General features: G+C 43.7%; 1 protein-coding gene across 2 annotated transcripts; it reads left to right on the top strand.

The window, feature by feature from the left end:
• The first annotated feature begins 3,481 nt into the window (after positions 1–3,481).
• ivns1abpa (influenza virus NS1A binding protein a) lies at positions 3,482–15,325 on the top strand. Of its 2 annotated transcripts, XM_026146062.2 has the most exons (15): positions 3,482–3,667; positions 8,160–8,449; positions 8,652–8,786; positions 9,067–9,236; positions 9,330–9,405; positions 9,509–9,682; positions 10,277–10,402; positions 11,826–11,936; positions 12,459–12,600; positions 12,713–12,937; positions 13,099–13,220; positions 13,445–13,571; positions 13,665–13,796; positions 13,880–14,053; positions 14,148–15,325. In XM_026146062.2, the coding sequence occupies exons 3-15, from the start codon at positions 8,676–8,678 to the stop codon at positions 14,408–14,410; spliced, it is 1,953 nt and encodes a 650-aa protein (XP_026001847.1). In that variant the 5' UTR covers positions 3,482–3,667; positions 8,160–8,449; positions 8,652–8,675; the 3' UTR covers positions 14,411–15,325. The 2 variants fall into 2 exon arrangements, with proteins under 2 accessions (XP_026001847.1, XP_080147823.1); XM_080291697.1 differs by having other exon boundaries at positions 3,483–3,667; positions 9,067–9,405.
• The last annotated feature ends 1,139 nt before the right edge of the window (positions 15,326–16,464 follow it).

The raw sequence follows: 16,464 nt of genomic DNA, 5'->3' as shown, positions 1-16,464 counted from the left end.
CTTGTATTCAACTTCATACACGCAAGGATCAGACACGTGTTACAGCCGGGCTCAGATACCTAAAATATTCATAGTGTCCTTGTCAGAACACATTTATGCAGCTCCAGTGAACAAATCTCTGTAGAAAGAACGGGCGCCAAGATGACTCAGTGAAGTAAGGGCTGCGTCCGTTGTGCTGGCATTGTAAAACAGGCAATAAATACTTAAAATTATTATTTTGGACTTGGTTCAATAATTAATGTCAAACGTCAGAGATAAAACCCATCTTCACGACAAAGTAAAATCTTTTTTTTATAAATGCCATATACACAAGACAAAGTAACACAAAATAAGAAATACTATTAGTAACAAGTACTGTGCAAAAGAGAAGCGCAGTGACATATGGAGATTAGCTGAGAGGAATTATACAGCACAGAGATGCAGCTTTATCTGCTTTACAGTGAACAATGACAGATAACCACATAAATACATTTGGATTACATAATGTCATCATTGTTTCACTTGTACGCTTGCTTGCTACAGTAAAGCAACCACAGAAGGACCTTTCATGAAAGTGGAATATATAGGATACCATCATTTTTTAAACGAACACATTTGCAGCTGGTGTAATTACTGTCATGTAAAAAGGCTTTTGCAGGACTCTTTGCTGTCCTGTGAAAAACTACGTGCAGCCCGTGATTCAATAACTGTTCGCGACCACATTTTGCAGCAATAACTTGAAGTAATCATTTTCTATGTGGCCTTATCGGTCTGTCACATTATTGCGGAGGACTCTTGGCCCGCTTTACTTTACAACGTTCCTCTCTTATGTACAGCTCTCTAGGTCTCGCCGCAGCATTTCAGTGAAGTTGAAATCTGCACTTTGACATCTTGGTTCCCCCCCTCCCACATCATTAGATTTGCTGCTGTGCTTGAGATCATTGTCCCGGTGCATGATCCAATTCAGGCCAAGCTTTAGCTGTCAGACAGATGGCTTCACATGAGACTCTAACATACTTTGGTAAACAGAGGAGTTCATGGTCAGTGACTGCAAGGTGCTCCAGTCCTGTGACTGCAAAGCAAACTCAGATCATCACTCCTCCATCTTCCCTTTTCAACCTCTTCTCTCTAAAAAAAAACCAAACACCTCATACTTGTTCAGGTTTATCTAATTTTGATGTCCTGAACTTGAACTTTTAACATGCTAACTGAGGCCTGCAGCCAAGAGATGTAGCTCTTAGCTGTTTTTGCTATTTCTGAACAGCTGTGCTAATATACACTTGAATGCTCCAGACCAGCAAGCTGCCAGAACGTCTGCTTTTATAGAGATGTCACTCGTGCTGAGGATCGGTTAATCAATGGTTTAATTAGCAGCATCCGGCTGCAACCTAAAACCTTTATTCTTAATTGGAAGCTGTAAGGGTGCCCTTAGTTTTTCACAGGACGCTCTGCAGTGCTCATAAGATGTTCTTTTATCTGTATTTCTTGTCTGCCCCTGAGGCTGCACTACTAACAACTGGGATTTTAAGCTTTCCATCTGGTTAACATTTCATGCTTTGTTTGGGTTGATGTTGTAGCTTTTATCATTTATAATTTAACGTTGATTTGATTCTGCTCATTCCAATAAAAGGCATTATAATAATAAAGTCCTGTGGACACTTAAAATATAAGTCACACTGCAAACTAACACTTCAGAAATGACTACAGCTTTTGTACACAACTAAGCTAAAACAGAATATTTGAAATACAAAGTTTTGGGCTGTTTTTCTTAATATCGGGGATGTTTTGGAAATGTATCCCTCTGGCTACTCAGTTCTCTTCTTTCAAGCCGACTGCTAAAAACACCTCCTTAAGAAACTAACTGATTGTTTGGATTGTGTGGCTGCTTTCCAGCTATAATCGTTGTGTGTGTGTCTGAAGCTCCAGGCACTGTGTTGCCTGCCAAGAGCTCTTCATTCCCTATTCCACACGGGCATGAAAGTGATTTTGCAAACAGAAAGCTTATAGTGAGCACATCATGTGTCTTAATGCATGCTCAATCATCCAGGCAAGGAAATCCCAAAAAGTTGATTGTGTTTGTCTGGATGTAGCGTTCTCAGTGGGAGAAACTGAAAACTGGCCATAGGTGTGAATGGTTGACTGTCTCTCTTTGTTAGGGTGGAGTTCAAACATTTATGCTACTTTAACTTTGATCGTCATGTTTAAATGTTCATACAAGTGTTTTAACAGTGACAGGGAGAAATGTATCACTGATGCATGAAGGTCAGGTTGTTCTGTTAGGTCCTTGGTGCTTTGCTTTTGGAATTGCTTGGTTTCCTTAGCTGTCTGTGGAGAAGCTTCCTCTGCAGTCCAGAGACACATCACTGCAAAAACATTCAGAGGTCAAATATTAAACAGGCTCCATCTTTGTCATTCACTCATTTATTTTCTTGAACATTAGCCAGCAATAACTTATCTCACCTTGTCAGGAATGTTAACCTACATGGATGGAAGTACCGCGTGTTGTGGTAATAATACCAGCACAAGAGCTGTTATGAATAGACTATGCTGTGTTGATACCTTATATGTGATGGCTAAACTCTGACTGCGGCTCTTATCGCTGCGGTTACCAACATATGCTCTTGTGCTGCAGACAAATAGACATGCTCACAGTGCAGATACTGACTGACTGACTGACACGTGGCTATGGAAGTGATTCCTATCCTCTAATCTAATTACTGACGCACTGAGTTTGTACTAAGCTCCATTCAGTCACAGCAGGTGAATGGGCTCTTCTACAATGACGTCCTTGCAGTAGCAGCCACGGTTTAGTTTGGATGTTCCTTTTTAATGGACATCACTTGTGGTAATTGTTAGAGCTTGCTGTCATGACTCATAGGATCAGTATATTAGTAATAGCAAGTAAATTTTGGCAGGTGCATTCAAAAGACAGAGAAGATAAAAGACTATCCTATTCAAACAGGACACTATAAGGCCAATTTAATCTCGTTTCACTGTAGATATTTTACTACTTTCTCTATTTTGCTGATATGAATGGATGAAAGAGGTTTAGATAAACGTAGGAAAAACCACAGGCGAATTAATAAAATGAACACATTTCCATGATGATCATACGAGGAGTGGTATATACTGTAAGGTGATTCAATTTTGAGGAAATTTTATTAACAAAGGTCATCATCTCCATAGCAACCACACTCTGAAAAGTTGCTTAGAAATACCTTAAACGCAACAGTTAATTATAATGAGCCTTTTTAAAAGAGTTTTTAGGACTAGTTATTAAAGAAATATTAAAATGTTTCATGAATAAATTAATAACGAATAAATAAAATAAAAATAAATAAAACCGTCTTTCTCAGTGTGTTTCTAATAATCCACCGCGCTTCGCTACAACCTGGATTTCATCATTTTCACAGTGGGCGTTAAGGACCGCCCACTCTCGGTGACGCGGGGGGCGGAGTGGCGGTTCTCGGGAGCGCGCGTTCTCATTTTAGCGCTGCTCGGCCATTCTGGCACAGAGACAGTCGAAGTTTGACTGTGTGTCGACGGTCCTTTATTGAGGAAGAAAAGACCTACCGTTAGCTCCACACGCCGTGCCTGTAGCCGCGTTGCGTCTTTTCTCCAGCTCGACTCCACCAAGTCTGAATTCGCATTAAATATGTCTCATATCATTTGTTATCAAACGCCTCAGGTAAGACTGTTCTCTCTCTTAAAAATAATTCAGAGATGAACTGATGTTGCTTGATGGCTTCGACGTGTAGTCAGCTGTTAACGCGTGGTGAAGCCGTTGTATGGGTTATTGGGCACTAGCACGGCCGTAAAACGACTCTTAGATGTGTATTTTGGAGCTTAAGATAAATGGCAATTTTCGCATTTATCGGGTTTGTGCGACAACCGCTGAAAATGCCGCGCAATGCTCCCTCGTAGCGGAGAGTCGCGGACAATTTACCCCGGCCTCAGCTTTCAGGTTGGCGTTACTGATGACTACAATAAGCTAACACTGACCGGTAACATAAGAGTATTGTTATTTTAGATGTAATTACTGAATAAAACACAGTGTCTGAATTTATTGTTGGTGTAGCTGCCCCGTGGTTACCGAGCTAGGAAGCGGTTGCTAGCTTAAAAAAAGGCTAACATGCGCTTCCCTCGGATCCATCTCTCCGTGACTTCCTAGCTCATTCCGTTCATTCCACCTGCATGCCCATGCCTAGGTCGCGTAAATGCAGAGGTATTTGTATAGTCTTCCTTTGTAGTCTTTGGAGAAAAAAAATCGATTTAACCTAATCTGGTACTTTAGGGCGGGTGGGGGGGGGGGTCCCTTTCCCGACTCAGTTTCCGGTGGCGGGATTGTATTTAGTGGCTATATGACTTCTGGATCATCGCCAGACATCATGGCCCTGGTGGTGGTTTCCTCTCGCTAGAGTGAAGGAGAGAGGGGGTTATTGAATGGCACTGCATAATAGCGACGAGACAAACATACGTACTTTAAATCAAATTGCAAGATTTACCCTTCGAGAAATGGTAGGTAGTTAGGGTGGGACACGCTGTCCTTTACTGACCCTTCATGTAGTTTAGCCACATTCTGTGGGCTGTGACCAGTCTTGCCACAGTACTGATGCCCCGTTTTTGCCACTGATCATTTGGTATTCATTGGCTGCATGCTGCCTAACGCCATGGTAGTATTTGACCTACTGTGCTGTTAATCGGTTTCTGAAGCTAACAGTCACGTGGAAAATTCCCTAGTAACACACTGATTTAATGAAAGGGCTAAAAATAAACATTTAACGGGTTCCTTAATGTATGTCCAGTATGTGCTAAATGGAGTGTGTGCGTATATATGCAGTCTGATCAGTTGTGCTCACAGGCATTAGTACTTTTATTTGCAGACGTGCTATTTTAATGAGATGGCCAGTAGTTGACTTGGGGGAGGGGGTTGGTTTGCTCCTTACATGCATTTGACGGCCTCCTCACCTTGTAGCTTATTGGAATGGATTTCAACTACAGACATGTTCCAGCGTAGGAAGGACTGTGTTTTAATAAGCTACAGAGGCAGCTGGGTGTATAGTGCTTTTTGTTATTGTTGTTCACCCTTATTAGATTCCCTTTGCGACGTGTTACAGGCGGTAAATTTCCACACGGTGAAAACTGGGTGTAATATTAAGCAGTGCCTCTTTTCACCACAAGAGGGCTGCCTAACAAGCATTAATTGTTCAGCTTTCCTACCAGCATTCTTTGTGCCTGTTTAATCAGATGGAAAAACGGAGAGAGGATCCATTCAGAGCTGTCCTCTGTGACAAAGTTGTGAACAGTGTCACTCTTTCTCTTCCAGGCTATTGTTCTCCCTCCTTTGTTTAGTGGCTTTCAAGCCTGCCTGTACAACGGCATTTGAAGCTCATCAACCATGCGCCCCGACCCCCCCCCCCTTCTTATTTTACTGCTTGCTCAGTGTCTGATGTGATACAAGTTTTGATCATGACTTGTGCTCACACAAGTGCCCCAAAGGACAGCCACAGGCAACAATTTCATACATATTCTGTTAAGCCTGAGACAATAAACATTTACTGGTTCCCAGAATAACTGTCAGTGGTTTAAAATTATCCAAATACACCAGGTCCTTGTGTCAGGAAAGCTGGGTTTAAGATGGAAACTCTGTTAAAGAACTACCTGGAAAGTTGAAGGTGTGGCTTTTGGCTGCCAGAGTTTCGCGTAAAGTGCTTGGTGGGAAAAAGGGAAGTGAAACGAGTCAATATGCCAGTGTGGTGGACCCAGGCCTGTGGAGGAGTTCACAGCATTTGTTCCTTCTCAGGGAGTCTTCTGCCAGATGTTGCGTAACGACTCAAAAATAGGTCAGCGTGCCCTCCGTCCACACGCAGACGGGCTGAATTATAGCTTTCTGTGCCAGTCTCTCTGTGTGTGCTGTTCATTGCTTTGTAAAAAGCCTATTTTCTAGAATGTGCCACCGAGCTTTGCTTTTTTCAGTGTGTGCTTTGGCACACATTATTGGCAGGTTCACATATTTGCCAATGAGCTCTTTCCCAAAAACAAAACAGTTGCGCAACATGGCACATCTTGATGCTTTCTGGCTTTAATTTTTATACTGCACGCAAGTAGCATCACTCCAGCACTTGCAAAAAAAATAAAGCCAGTAGTGACTGACAAGTAGTGTAATGCTTTTTCAGGAAAATGCATTACTTTTTAATCTTTTTTATTATTATTTTTTTAATCATGATCATTTTGTCCCTCAGACTTGAATTGTCCCAATTTATTCACGTCCCTTTGTGGGTTGCAGTGGAGGTAAAGAAACTGTTGGATACAGCCTGAAGCACAGTAATCCCTTCTTAGAATAGATCCTCCTTCCATTACTTTCTTATAAAACTGCTAACAGTATGGTTATGAGTTTAGTAGGTCACTGGATTTGAGTACTTTTACTTTGTTGATCTGGCTCAGTACATGTGTGTACTTGCTCTGCGAGTGTGATTGTAAATGATATCGGATAGAAGTTTAAGATTGATTTATGTATTCATACCGTTTTTATTGATCCTTTTCTAATGTTGCAGTAAAAACAAACATGCACTTTATTCAAAGTTAGCTGGAAAATAAATGTTTTTAAAAAGCAGAGTACAAATGAATAGTTTTCTCTCCTTTTTGTTCCTTTATTACAAATGTGTCATTCACACGTGACCTTGGCTTGGAAAGAATGTGTTTGTTTCCTCTGAACTATCTGACAGCGGATAACATGGTTGTTATTTCAGCAGCGGCTTACAAAGACCATGCTGTTTGTCTGCCTCATTGTCAGTCTGGTCTTTTGCTGTTTCTTTATCGGGTTAGCAGTGAAGTCAAACGTAGAACAGCTGTATTTACTTCTGTTAAAATCTTTTTGTTAAACTGGGATAATCGTGTGTTTCGGGGTCAGTTTAGGTATCCCTCTGCTTTACTTTTTGGTGAAGTCTAAATTTGTTTTTTAGTATTGGATCGAAATGTCTGAGGGGGAGGATCTTTACTAGGTCAGTGGGTTTTGGTCAGTGGTTGTTGATCAATGGTCATGAGAATTTGCATAATTATGATTACGGAACTGACCTCCCAGCCCATTGTTCCTTCAGTGGGCTGGTTTCAGTCATTATGCAAATGTGCTGTTTATAAGATTTGGGGAAACCTGCAGTCAGCTGAGACTGAAGACGTCACTTGGATGAGTGACAAAACGTTTCTCCCACAAAACGCTACGTCCAGATGAACAGAATCAACTTTTGGAGATTTACTAGGTGTGATGTGATTTGTAGGTGGGGTTGTGCACTAGGGTTACATGTATATGATGCATTTGCTGTACAGTGTCCTTGGGTGTTCTGAGGGGCGCTATTTTTAAATTAAAAAAAAATTATTATTATTATTATATGAAGCTTCACATGTCACAAGTCGTTTCCTCCTGCATTTTTCTTATAGGTCAGTGCCTGATTATAAAGGTTCATATAGGGAGGAGCTAGCCGAGTAGGCCTGTCATGTAACATAGAGCTGATGGAGCCTTGCCTCGGAGAGAAGGGGAGATGAAGCTGAAGACATGAGATGGATTAAATGGTCTTGCTTGGCCTTATCAGCAGGTGTGGAGATTTAGAGCCAAATGGAGTGTTGCAAGGGAGGAGTATGGTGCTTGGCTACCAGTGCTGCAGGCTCCATGCTTTACAGCAGGGGTAGGCAACTCCAGGCCTCGAGTGCCGGTGTCCTGCAGGTTTTAGATGTGTCCTTGATCCAACATGCTGATTTAAATGGCTAAATTACCTCCTCGACATGTCTTGAAGTTCTCCAGAGGCCTGGTAATGAACTAATCATGTGATTCAGGTGTGTTGACCCAGGGTGAGATCTAAAACCTGCAGGATACCGGCACTCGAGGCCTGGAGTTGGGGACCCCTGCTTTACAGGATATTGGGATAACAGTTTCTTAAACGTGATGGGATTGACTGGTCTGATTTATCTTTTATTGAATTTTGTAAGCAGTCTTGTGACTATTGAGGAAAACTGAGCTCTGCTGCGTGATTGTTTGTTTCCAAAGAGAAGGGACTGCAGCGCTCACTTTCTTACCACGTGGAACTGACTCATGCTCACATTGCCTGAATGCCAAGAACATGCAGCATCCATTTAAAAACCAAGCAAGAACGTAACTCCCTGTTTTCCTTCTTTTTTCCCCCATGCAGGTTATAATGTGCAACAAACACAGAATAAGTACTACTCTATAGCCAACGGGATACCAAGGACTCGATTGCAGTCGCTTCAAGCCTGATAGTTTGTCCTTGTGGCTGCTTCCCCTCTCCATTCTGCTCAGTGGTCAGCTGGCATTTCTTCTGACAACTTCCCATCCCTCTCCCTGGGTGAAGAAGACTTAGTTCTCACAGGGATCTTAGTCTGCTTTGCCTGGTGCCTACGTTTGTTTCCTGTTCTGCTCTCAGCAGTGGTGCTTCCCTGGATTTGAATTATTCTCTATTAGGTAAGACAACCACTAATGCAAGGATTATAATTGACAGTGCACGTTGCAGACGCCTAATCCTAATCCGGTGTAGTCGTCAATGAAATAAGCCAGCGTTTATGATCCTGCATACCTGAAAGCATGTCTCACACTGCAGAAGATATTCATTAGTGCTTGACTAAATGCATATATTTTTTGTTCTCTTTTCTTTTTTTTTCCTTAGATAATTTGTCAAAATTTTTCCAAGATGATTCAAAACGGTTATTTGATCTTTGAGGATGAAAGTTTCCTGGACTCTACCGTGGCCAAAATGAATGCCCTGAGGAAAAACGGGCAGTTCTGTGACGTTAGGCTGCAGGTATGCTTTATTGCAGAAACACTTGCATGGTCCATTGCACATTCTCAGAAAAGCCACCGAGTTATTCTGTGAACTTCTATGAGCTGAGGTGGAGCAGGGTGTGCTCTAGAGGACAAATGACCACTTACTCCACTGATTAACCTTTAAATACATGTTGTAAAAAAAAAAACAAAACTCAATTGCTTTTCATTTTAACTTTATTAGTTTTACCCACTGTGATCTTTTATGCATTTCCCCCCCGATCCTGATTGAGTGACCCTTCTTTCTCTTTATTGCCCAGGTGTGTGGTCACGAACTCATGGCCCACCGTGCAGTTCTGGCTTGCTGCAGTCCCTACCTGTTTGAGATCTTTAACAGTGACATTGAGTCTCATGGAGTCTCACATGTCACTTTTGAGGACTTGGACCCAGAGGCTGTGGAGATCTTGCTAAACTACGCCTATACTGCCCAGTCAGTAGCAACTCTGACCTTTGACCCTTACGCCCATCTCTTTATGATTCTTAACCTTTGGTTGATAACGACTATGCATTTTCTGTGTGATAGACTCAAGGCAGACAAGGAGCTGGTCAAGGAAGTTTACTCTGCAGCCAAAAGGTTCAAAATGGAGCGAGTCAAACAGGTATGTTTTTTTTCCTCATCGGCCCCATTCGTCACAATTTTCTCCCCCATCATCCTTAAAGGTTATTTCCTCAGTTAATCCCAGTGTGTTCCGCTCACTTCAGATTTGTGGCGACTACCTGCTGTCTAAATTGGATTCCCAGAATGCCATCTCCTTTCGAAACTTTGCCAGCTCTATGGGAGATGCTAGATTTTTGTCCCAGGTAGATGCCTTCATCCAAGACCATCTACTGGAAGTGTCTGAACAGGAGGACTTCCTTAAACTTCCCCGCCTTAAGGTACTGGCATAAAGGATCACACATGTAGTTAAATATTTAAGTATTTATTGACTGTTTAAGTGCATTTGAGCCATTCTGTAATGAAGAAGTGATACATTGTAAGCCTCCGTTAACAGTCTTATGTCTCTGTAGCTACAGTTAGTGTTTAGTGAAATAACTCAGGATTAAGCTTTACATTTATACCTTTCTGACTCTAACGCAAGATTAACGATACTTACAGTATGAACGTGCGCCCTTTAATCATTACACTCAAATCCTGTTGAGTGTGGGGGACGTGAAGCGCAGCAGGCTAACATGAGGCTTTTGTTCACACTGGACTGAATTAACCCCGTGGTTGAGTCAAAGTGAGCCTCTCCAGTTTTGTAAGGCTGGAATATAAACCTGCATGTGATTTCCTTTATTGTAGGATTGCATTATGCTGAGAGAAGAGCTGAAATTGGCATTTTAAACAAACTAATGGCAAAATGCTAATCATTCAGTAAGATGAGGTTCCCAGCTACCCAGTAAAGCTCGTGGTATTCATTTTCTGTTACGTGCTCACTTCATTTCTGCCGTGCACGCCTCCTGTTTCACCTCCTCACTCTGTGTTTACAGTTGGAGGTAATGCTAGAAGACAACCTCACCCTGCCCAGCAATGGCAAGCTCTACTCGAAGGTTCTCAACTGGGTGCAGCGTAGCCTGTGGGAGAACGGTGACCATCTGGAACGACTGATGGAGGAGGTCAGTATCCGGGTGTGCCGTCTCGGCTCATACTAATCTGCATTCTTGCCTTCCCCCTTCCCCTCCCTCTTAACTCCTCCTGTTTTTGACATTAAGAAGTCATTAGGAGGCTGAAGTAGAAATGGCATGCCATTTTCATGCTGTTCTATCAGCATTGTTCTTTTTTTGTTCCCTCTGATTTGTTGGAGTGTTTGCAGTAAGAAACTCTGTACCCCTGAACCCTACTACAAATTAGAGGTGAGCCCAAAAGAGCTGCTGTCTGCTCTTGTCTTTATATTTTTGGTTTGTTTGTTTTTTCCAATATTCTCTTTTGGGTATGTGGTTGGATTACATGCAACCCCATCTGAGTATTACGGTGCTCCTCTCCTCCTATGAACACACACACACTCAAAGGTCTGACCCTTGATTCTGATTTTTCACTTTTTGCTATCTGAACAGGTGCACGTTTGTTGCTGCAGCACTAACAGGCACTCCTCCCCGTTGATTTATATCTCCTGTAGGTTTATTAGCAGCAGCAGGAGACCAGACTGAGGAGCCAGGACTGAGCCACCAGGGTAATGAGTCAGAGAAAAGGGAGGGAGGAGAGGAGCACAACTGCCCCTCAGCAGCTTCTCTTTGCAGCCAAACAACACTGTGTCCCCATCTGTCCATGGCATACATGCACATGAATCCCATTTCCACATTTATCAGAACACATGGTTCATCATCTCCCTCGCAAGCGATACATGCAATTGAATACCCCGTTACTGCACATAAATTCATGTTAAACTTTTCTAAAATACACACACATCAGTCCTTTGCCTTTTATTTTATTTTTATATGCCCTAAAGATGGGCAGCTGAGTGACTCCAGCAGCTCCGACAGAATACATCTGACTGCTCGCGTCTCCTGGTGGATTTAATCTGTTATGTCCCAGCAAAGTTGTTTTACCTGCACTGTTGTTAGGCATCTGGACTTGCCTGCTCGTTGTGGCTGCTGTCACAGTAACAACTTCAACTAGAGGCTGAATTTTGAAGCAGCTGATGTGGGAAGTGTGCCACACGCAGCTCCTCTTCTTCATTCTTCACAGAAGATCTTTCCAGATGGAGCTTCGCATTTTATTATTTCTTTTTTTTACCAACTCCCTCTGTTCATAGATGGAAATTAAGGAGATGCTCTGTCACATTCGGCCGATATCTTCTTGCGCTTGAACGCCTAACACACTCTGTGCAGTGCTGGTGGTATGTGTGTCTGTAAAGGAAGCCTTTCTATTCAAACAGCAGAAGATCCAGGTCTCTGTCCCTCCCCCCTCTCCTCTTTACAGCACTGCCTCTCCTCCCCCCCCCCCCCCTTTTTTTTTTTCCCCCTCCCCCCTTATAAGGGGCTCTCAGTGTGTTGCCATGGAGACAGCCACATGGGTGTGTTGTTCCTGTTTGTCTTTCAGGTGCAAACGCTGTACTACTCACCTGACCATAAGCTGGTGGATGGAGGGCTGGTGATTGAGGGGCACAGTGAGGTGTTTGGTGGCGAGGAGGACCACCTTCAGTTTGTGCAGGTACTCAACAGCTTGTGCCTGGCTTCACCGCCTCTACCACACTTTGCTTGGCAGCGTGCGGCATACAGCTTGTGCCTGACCATGCATCAAAGAACTACATGGTCCCTTTCTGGCTAAAAGTCTATATGGCTCATTTGTACCATAATTTAGCCACAATGTAAGAGCTAATGTAACGTAGAACATGACCAATGATGCCGGCCTGGCAGTGCTGTTGAGCATATGTTAAAAGCTCTCTGTGTTTATTAAGCTAATCTCAGCCAGCTGAGCGTGGACAGTTGCTGTTTCAGGTTTTTATCGGCCTCCTTTAAATTGTGTGGTGGTCTGACACTGCTGTAGTAGCTGCTGTAGCTGGCTTCAGATATGGGGAGGTGAGATTTTGGTACTTGCTCCGGCAAGATCATGCTACGTCTACGTTAGAGCAGCTGGATCAAAGAGTAGGCTGGGATGGAATTGGTTGGCGTTGGCCACTGTTGGGGCCTGTGGTGCAAGCTTGGTTTCTGTAGCTGCAATATACTCTTGCAGAAGAAACCTGTACGGGAGAGCGACCAGCGACAGATGAGCTGCAGCTCTTCAGGAAGCCTGTCTCCCTCCAACCAAGCAGCAAACGCCCCAAAGCAGACCGCCAGGAGAGAGTGGAAATACATCGCCTCTGAGAAGACCGCAAGTAAGTCCATTAACTGTGCGATCAGAACTTGCCTTTGGGTGGAATAAACGCCACATGCTGTACATGAAAAGCAAACTTTTTGTTGCCTAACCATCTCTAATCTTACTCCTAGGCAACAACTACTTGTGTCTGGCTGTGCTGGACGGTGTGCTGTGTGTGATCTTCTTGCACGGTCGCAACAGCCCTCAGACATCTCCCTCTGCCACTCCCTGCTTGATGAAGAGCCTCAGCTTCGAGGCCCAGCCAGAAGAGCTCGAAGAGCAACCGCTCTCACCCATGCATTATGCTCGCTCCGGCCTGGGCACCGCAGCCTTGAATGGAAAATTCATTGCAGCAGGTTGGCAAATCATCCATTAGCCTTACTGCTTTCTCTGTCGGTGGGGTGTGTATTTGTAGGTTATAGTGCAGCACGGACAGACATGTAGGTTTTGCACTGATTAATATTTTGAGTTTATATAAGGGAGTTATTGACTGTGGTGCCTCTTTGTGTTCCTGCAGGGGGCTACAACAGAGAGGAGTGTCTGAGGACTGTCGAGTGTTACGACCCCAAGGAGGACCGCTGGACTTTCATCGCACCCATGCGGACTCCGAGGGCTCGTTTCCAGATGGCCGTGCTCATGGTAGAGTTTTAGCATTTATCTTATCTCAGGTTCATTTGTTCTGGATTACAGAGACATTTTAATATCCGCCCGGGAGCGTAGCTGCACCTGTTCAAACAGGATTAGTTGTCCTGTTTAAGTATTTCTCTACTCCTCGTGTTCAAATATGTTTGTTACATTTCTGTTAGTTGGCACTTGATGTTGCAAAAATTGGAAGTGTGAAAGGGTCTAATGACCTCTTGCAGGGTCAGCTTTACGTGATTGGAGGTTCAAACGGACATTCTGATGAGCTGAGCTGTGGGGAGAAATACGATCCTCGCACTGATGAGTGGACTCAAGTACCAGAGCTGAGGACTAATCGCTGCAACGCAGGTCGGTCCACTGTGCATGCATGTAACTTTTTTTCCATGTCTAGGAAAAAAAGTGTCTGAAGTCTTCAACTCGTCGCTTTCATCTCTCTTAAAGGCGTCTGCTCCTTGAACAACAAACTCTATGTTGTGGGAGGGTCGGATCCCTGCGGGCAGAAGGGTCTGAAGAACTGTGACGCTTTTGACCCTGTGGCCAAAACCTGGACCAACTGTGCCTCCCTCAACATCAGTGTGTATCCACAGTGGATTTTGACTTTTTTGCAGCCTGAGGTGAGATGAAAAGCTGTATTCATTAAGCGAATATGATTTCAGGGAGGCACCAGGCAGCAGTGTGCGAGTTGGACGGCTTCATGTACGCGATCGGAGGGGCAGAGTCGTGGAATTGCCTGAACACCGTGGAGCGCTACAACCCCGAGAACAACACCTGGACTCTGATAGCTCCCATGAATGTGGCTCGCAGAGGGGCCGCCGTCGCCGTTCATGCAGGTGAGTCCACAGATACGAAAAGCTAGACCTGCCTTTCAGACTGATCCGTTCTCGGTCAGACTTCCCTGATGTTGGCATCTCTGGCTCTCGATAGGCAAACTGTTTGTTGTCGGCGGCTTCGACGGCACCCACGCTCTTCGCTGTGTGGAGATGTACGACCCCGCCCGCAACGATTGGAAGATGCTGGGCAGCATGACATCGTCTCGCAGCAATGCGGGCGTGGCCATGCTGGGCGACACAATCTACGCCGTGGGCGGCTTCGACGGAAACGAGTTCCTTAACACGGTGGAGGTATACAACCCCGAGATGGACGAGTGGTACGACTGCGCCAAAGCCCCGTCTCCCCTCTCTGACTGAAGAGGGAAGACCGGGAGGAGGGAGAGCAGGGGATTGGCGTTTCAGTGCTTCACCTATTTTTATTTTCCCCCCAAACTAACAGGCTTAGTGACGTAATCGTGTTTCGTGATGATCTGTGTGTATGAGCGGATACGTGTGGGGGTGGGGGGACGGGCGAGGGGTCTTCAGTGAAGATCGACTTATATGTAGGGGGGTGGGGGGGGTTGTTGCCCAAAGCAACATGACGCCTTTGCATATTGCATACAATGGTTTTTGTGCTGTATATATTTAGTTTCTTCCTCATTTCTGTCATATGCCAACACATTTAGTGCTTCTTTTCCCCCCTTACATTTCAAAGGTTTGTCACCTTTGAGGTTTTCACAGAAACGTTCGACTTTTGGTTACTTAAAAGGTGGCTGTATGGAGTGGTTTTGTTTTCATTTAAGAATATTTCTGTTGGGGGAAATGTAAGTTTGCTCACACATTTAAAGGTCAGTAGTTTGAAGCCTTACTCAAAAGTGCGAGTAGATAAACACCTATCATGGCTTTTTGTGTCATTTTAAACCAGCTGGATTGCTTTTTGGATCTTAAATGATGGCCTTTTTTTTTATATTTTTTTATACACTGCTGATTTACCAGTTTAAAAATAAAAAAAATAGTAGTAGCAGAGAGCTTCAGTCATTGACTCTAACCAGTGCCAGATTTAGTTGCATTCACGTGCACACACACGCACAAACCATGCTTCTGCTAACTACATTTTTGTTTTTGTGACTTAAGAAATTGATGTATGTAGACATGCAGTTTACTAAAAATCTTTTCTTTTTTTTCCCGTCTTGGGTTTAAAGTGTCAGGCATTGGCAGATTCTTCTGGAAGGATTGTTAGAGCAAGAAAATGACCACATTTGTAACATTTCTTAATAAATCATTTAAACCAGATTCTTTTGGCGTGATGTGTCATAATTTGAGATGAATCATCAGTTTGCAAATTCTGACATTAATCAAGTAATTAACAAAGTATCGCTCGATAACAGACTGTATCGTGACCCTAACTTTTGCTGCCACCTCATCTTCCTCTAGTTCTGCTCCTGAGTAATTGCTGTGTCCTGTTCACTGCTAAGCTTTCACTGCCACCATTTTCCACAGTGACTACCACACTAAGCCTTTTTTTTTTTTTCCCCCCTCCCAAGTGTCTTTTAGTGGAGATTATGCTAAGCTGGCTAACAGACATCAGCAGGAAGGGATGACGACAGTCATTCTGGATAGTGGAAGTGTTGAAAGAGGACTGCCTGACCTCGTATCACTGCCTGCCTGCTGGAGCTGGTTTAATCCCTGCCCTGCACTCAATTCACAACTTGGTCACTGGTAACCTGTATGGTGGGGTAAATGGGCTAGTATAAGTATGTGTGGCTGTACACTTTTCTCTTGCATTGTAAAGTGGGATCATGACTAAAGAGCTGAGAGCATCGACATGTGTTGAAGCATTTTAAACTCTTACCTGATCATTTACAATTATAACTTTGATAGTTTTTCTTCCAGTCATTTTCTAATTACGTCACAGCGAGGTCCCTCGACAGCTACAAGTTTAAAAGAAAGGCTCTGTACATTTTTCTAAATGACTAAGCTGAGACAGGAAGTTGGGGTCCTCATTACCTGTCCTTTCACCATCTTCCACCTCTCCCTGCATGGTGTCTGATGCTTCAGCCTCTGCTTGTGTCACACTACCAGCAGGTGTATTCTAAGCCTGTCTGCTGGCATCACAGGCATATAATCCCCTTAGTCACCCTTCACACACACGCATGACCACGCTCGGGCTGACGATCACAGCAGCGCTCTGCACATGCGAACGCTACCTCGGGAAAGAAAACGTGACGCGTCTCTTTAGTGATTCAAAACCAAGCAACAGTAAAAAAAAAAAGTTCTTTACTTGACAATTTAGCCAACAATAAGTTTAGATGTCAAAATGGGCTCTTAAAAAAATGCACTGAACAATCTCAACATTCATAAGAAAAATAGTGTTTTATGGATGTAACCTGAGCCTCGTGGTGAAAACGGTCCTTTTCTGTTCACTGACCTGC

The sequence above is a fragment of the Astatotilapia calliptera genome, chromosome 17 (genome assembly GCF_964374335.1).
Source record: "Astatotilapia calliptera chromosome 17, fAstCal68.1, whole genome shotgun sequence".
NCBI lineage: Eukaryota > Metazoa > Chordata > Actinopteri > Cichliformes > Cichlidae > Astatotilapia > Astatotilapia calliptera.
Note: the sequence above shows the minus strand (reverse complement) of the source record. Positions and strands in the feature narration are given on the sequence as shown.

Bases quoted from the DNA above. Each gene is read 5' to 3' on its own strand.
- ivns1abpa (XM_080291697.1), top strand. From the start codon at position 8,676: ATGATTCAAAACGGTTATTTGATCTTTGAGGATGAAAGTTTCCTGGAC. The intron at 11,937-12,458 runs GTACTCAACAGC...ATACTCTTGCAG, and splicing joins ACCACCTTCAGTTTGTGCAG to AAGAAACCTGTACGGGAGAG. The intron at 12,601-12,712 runs GTAAGTCCATTA...TCTTACTCCTAG, and splicing joins CGCCTCTGAGAAGACCGCAA to GCAACAACTACTTGTGTCTG.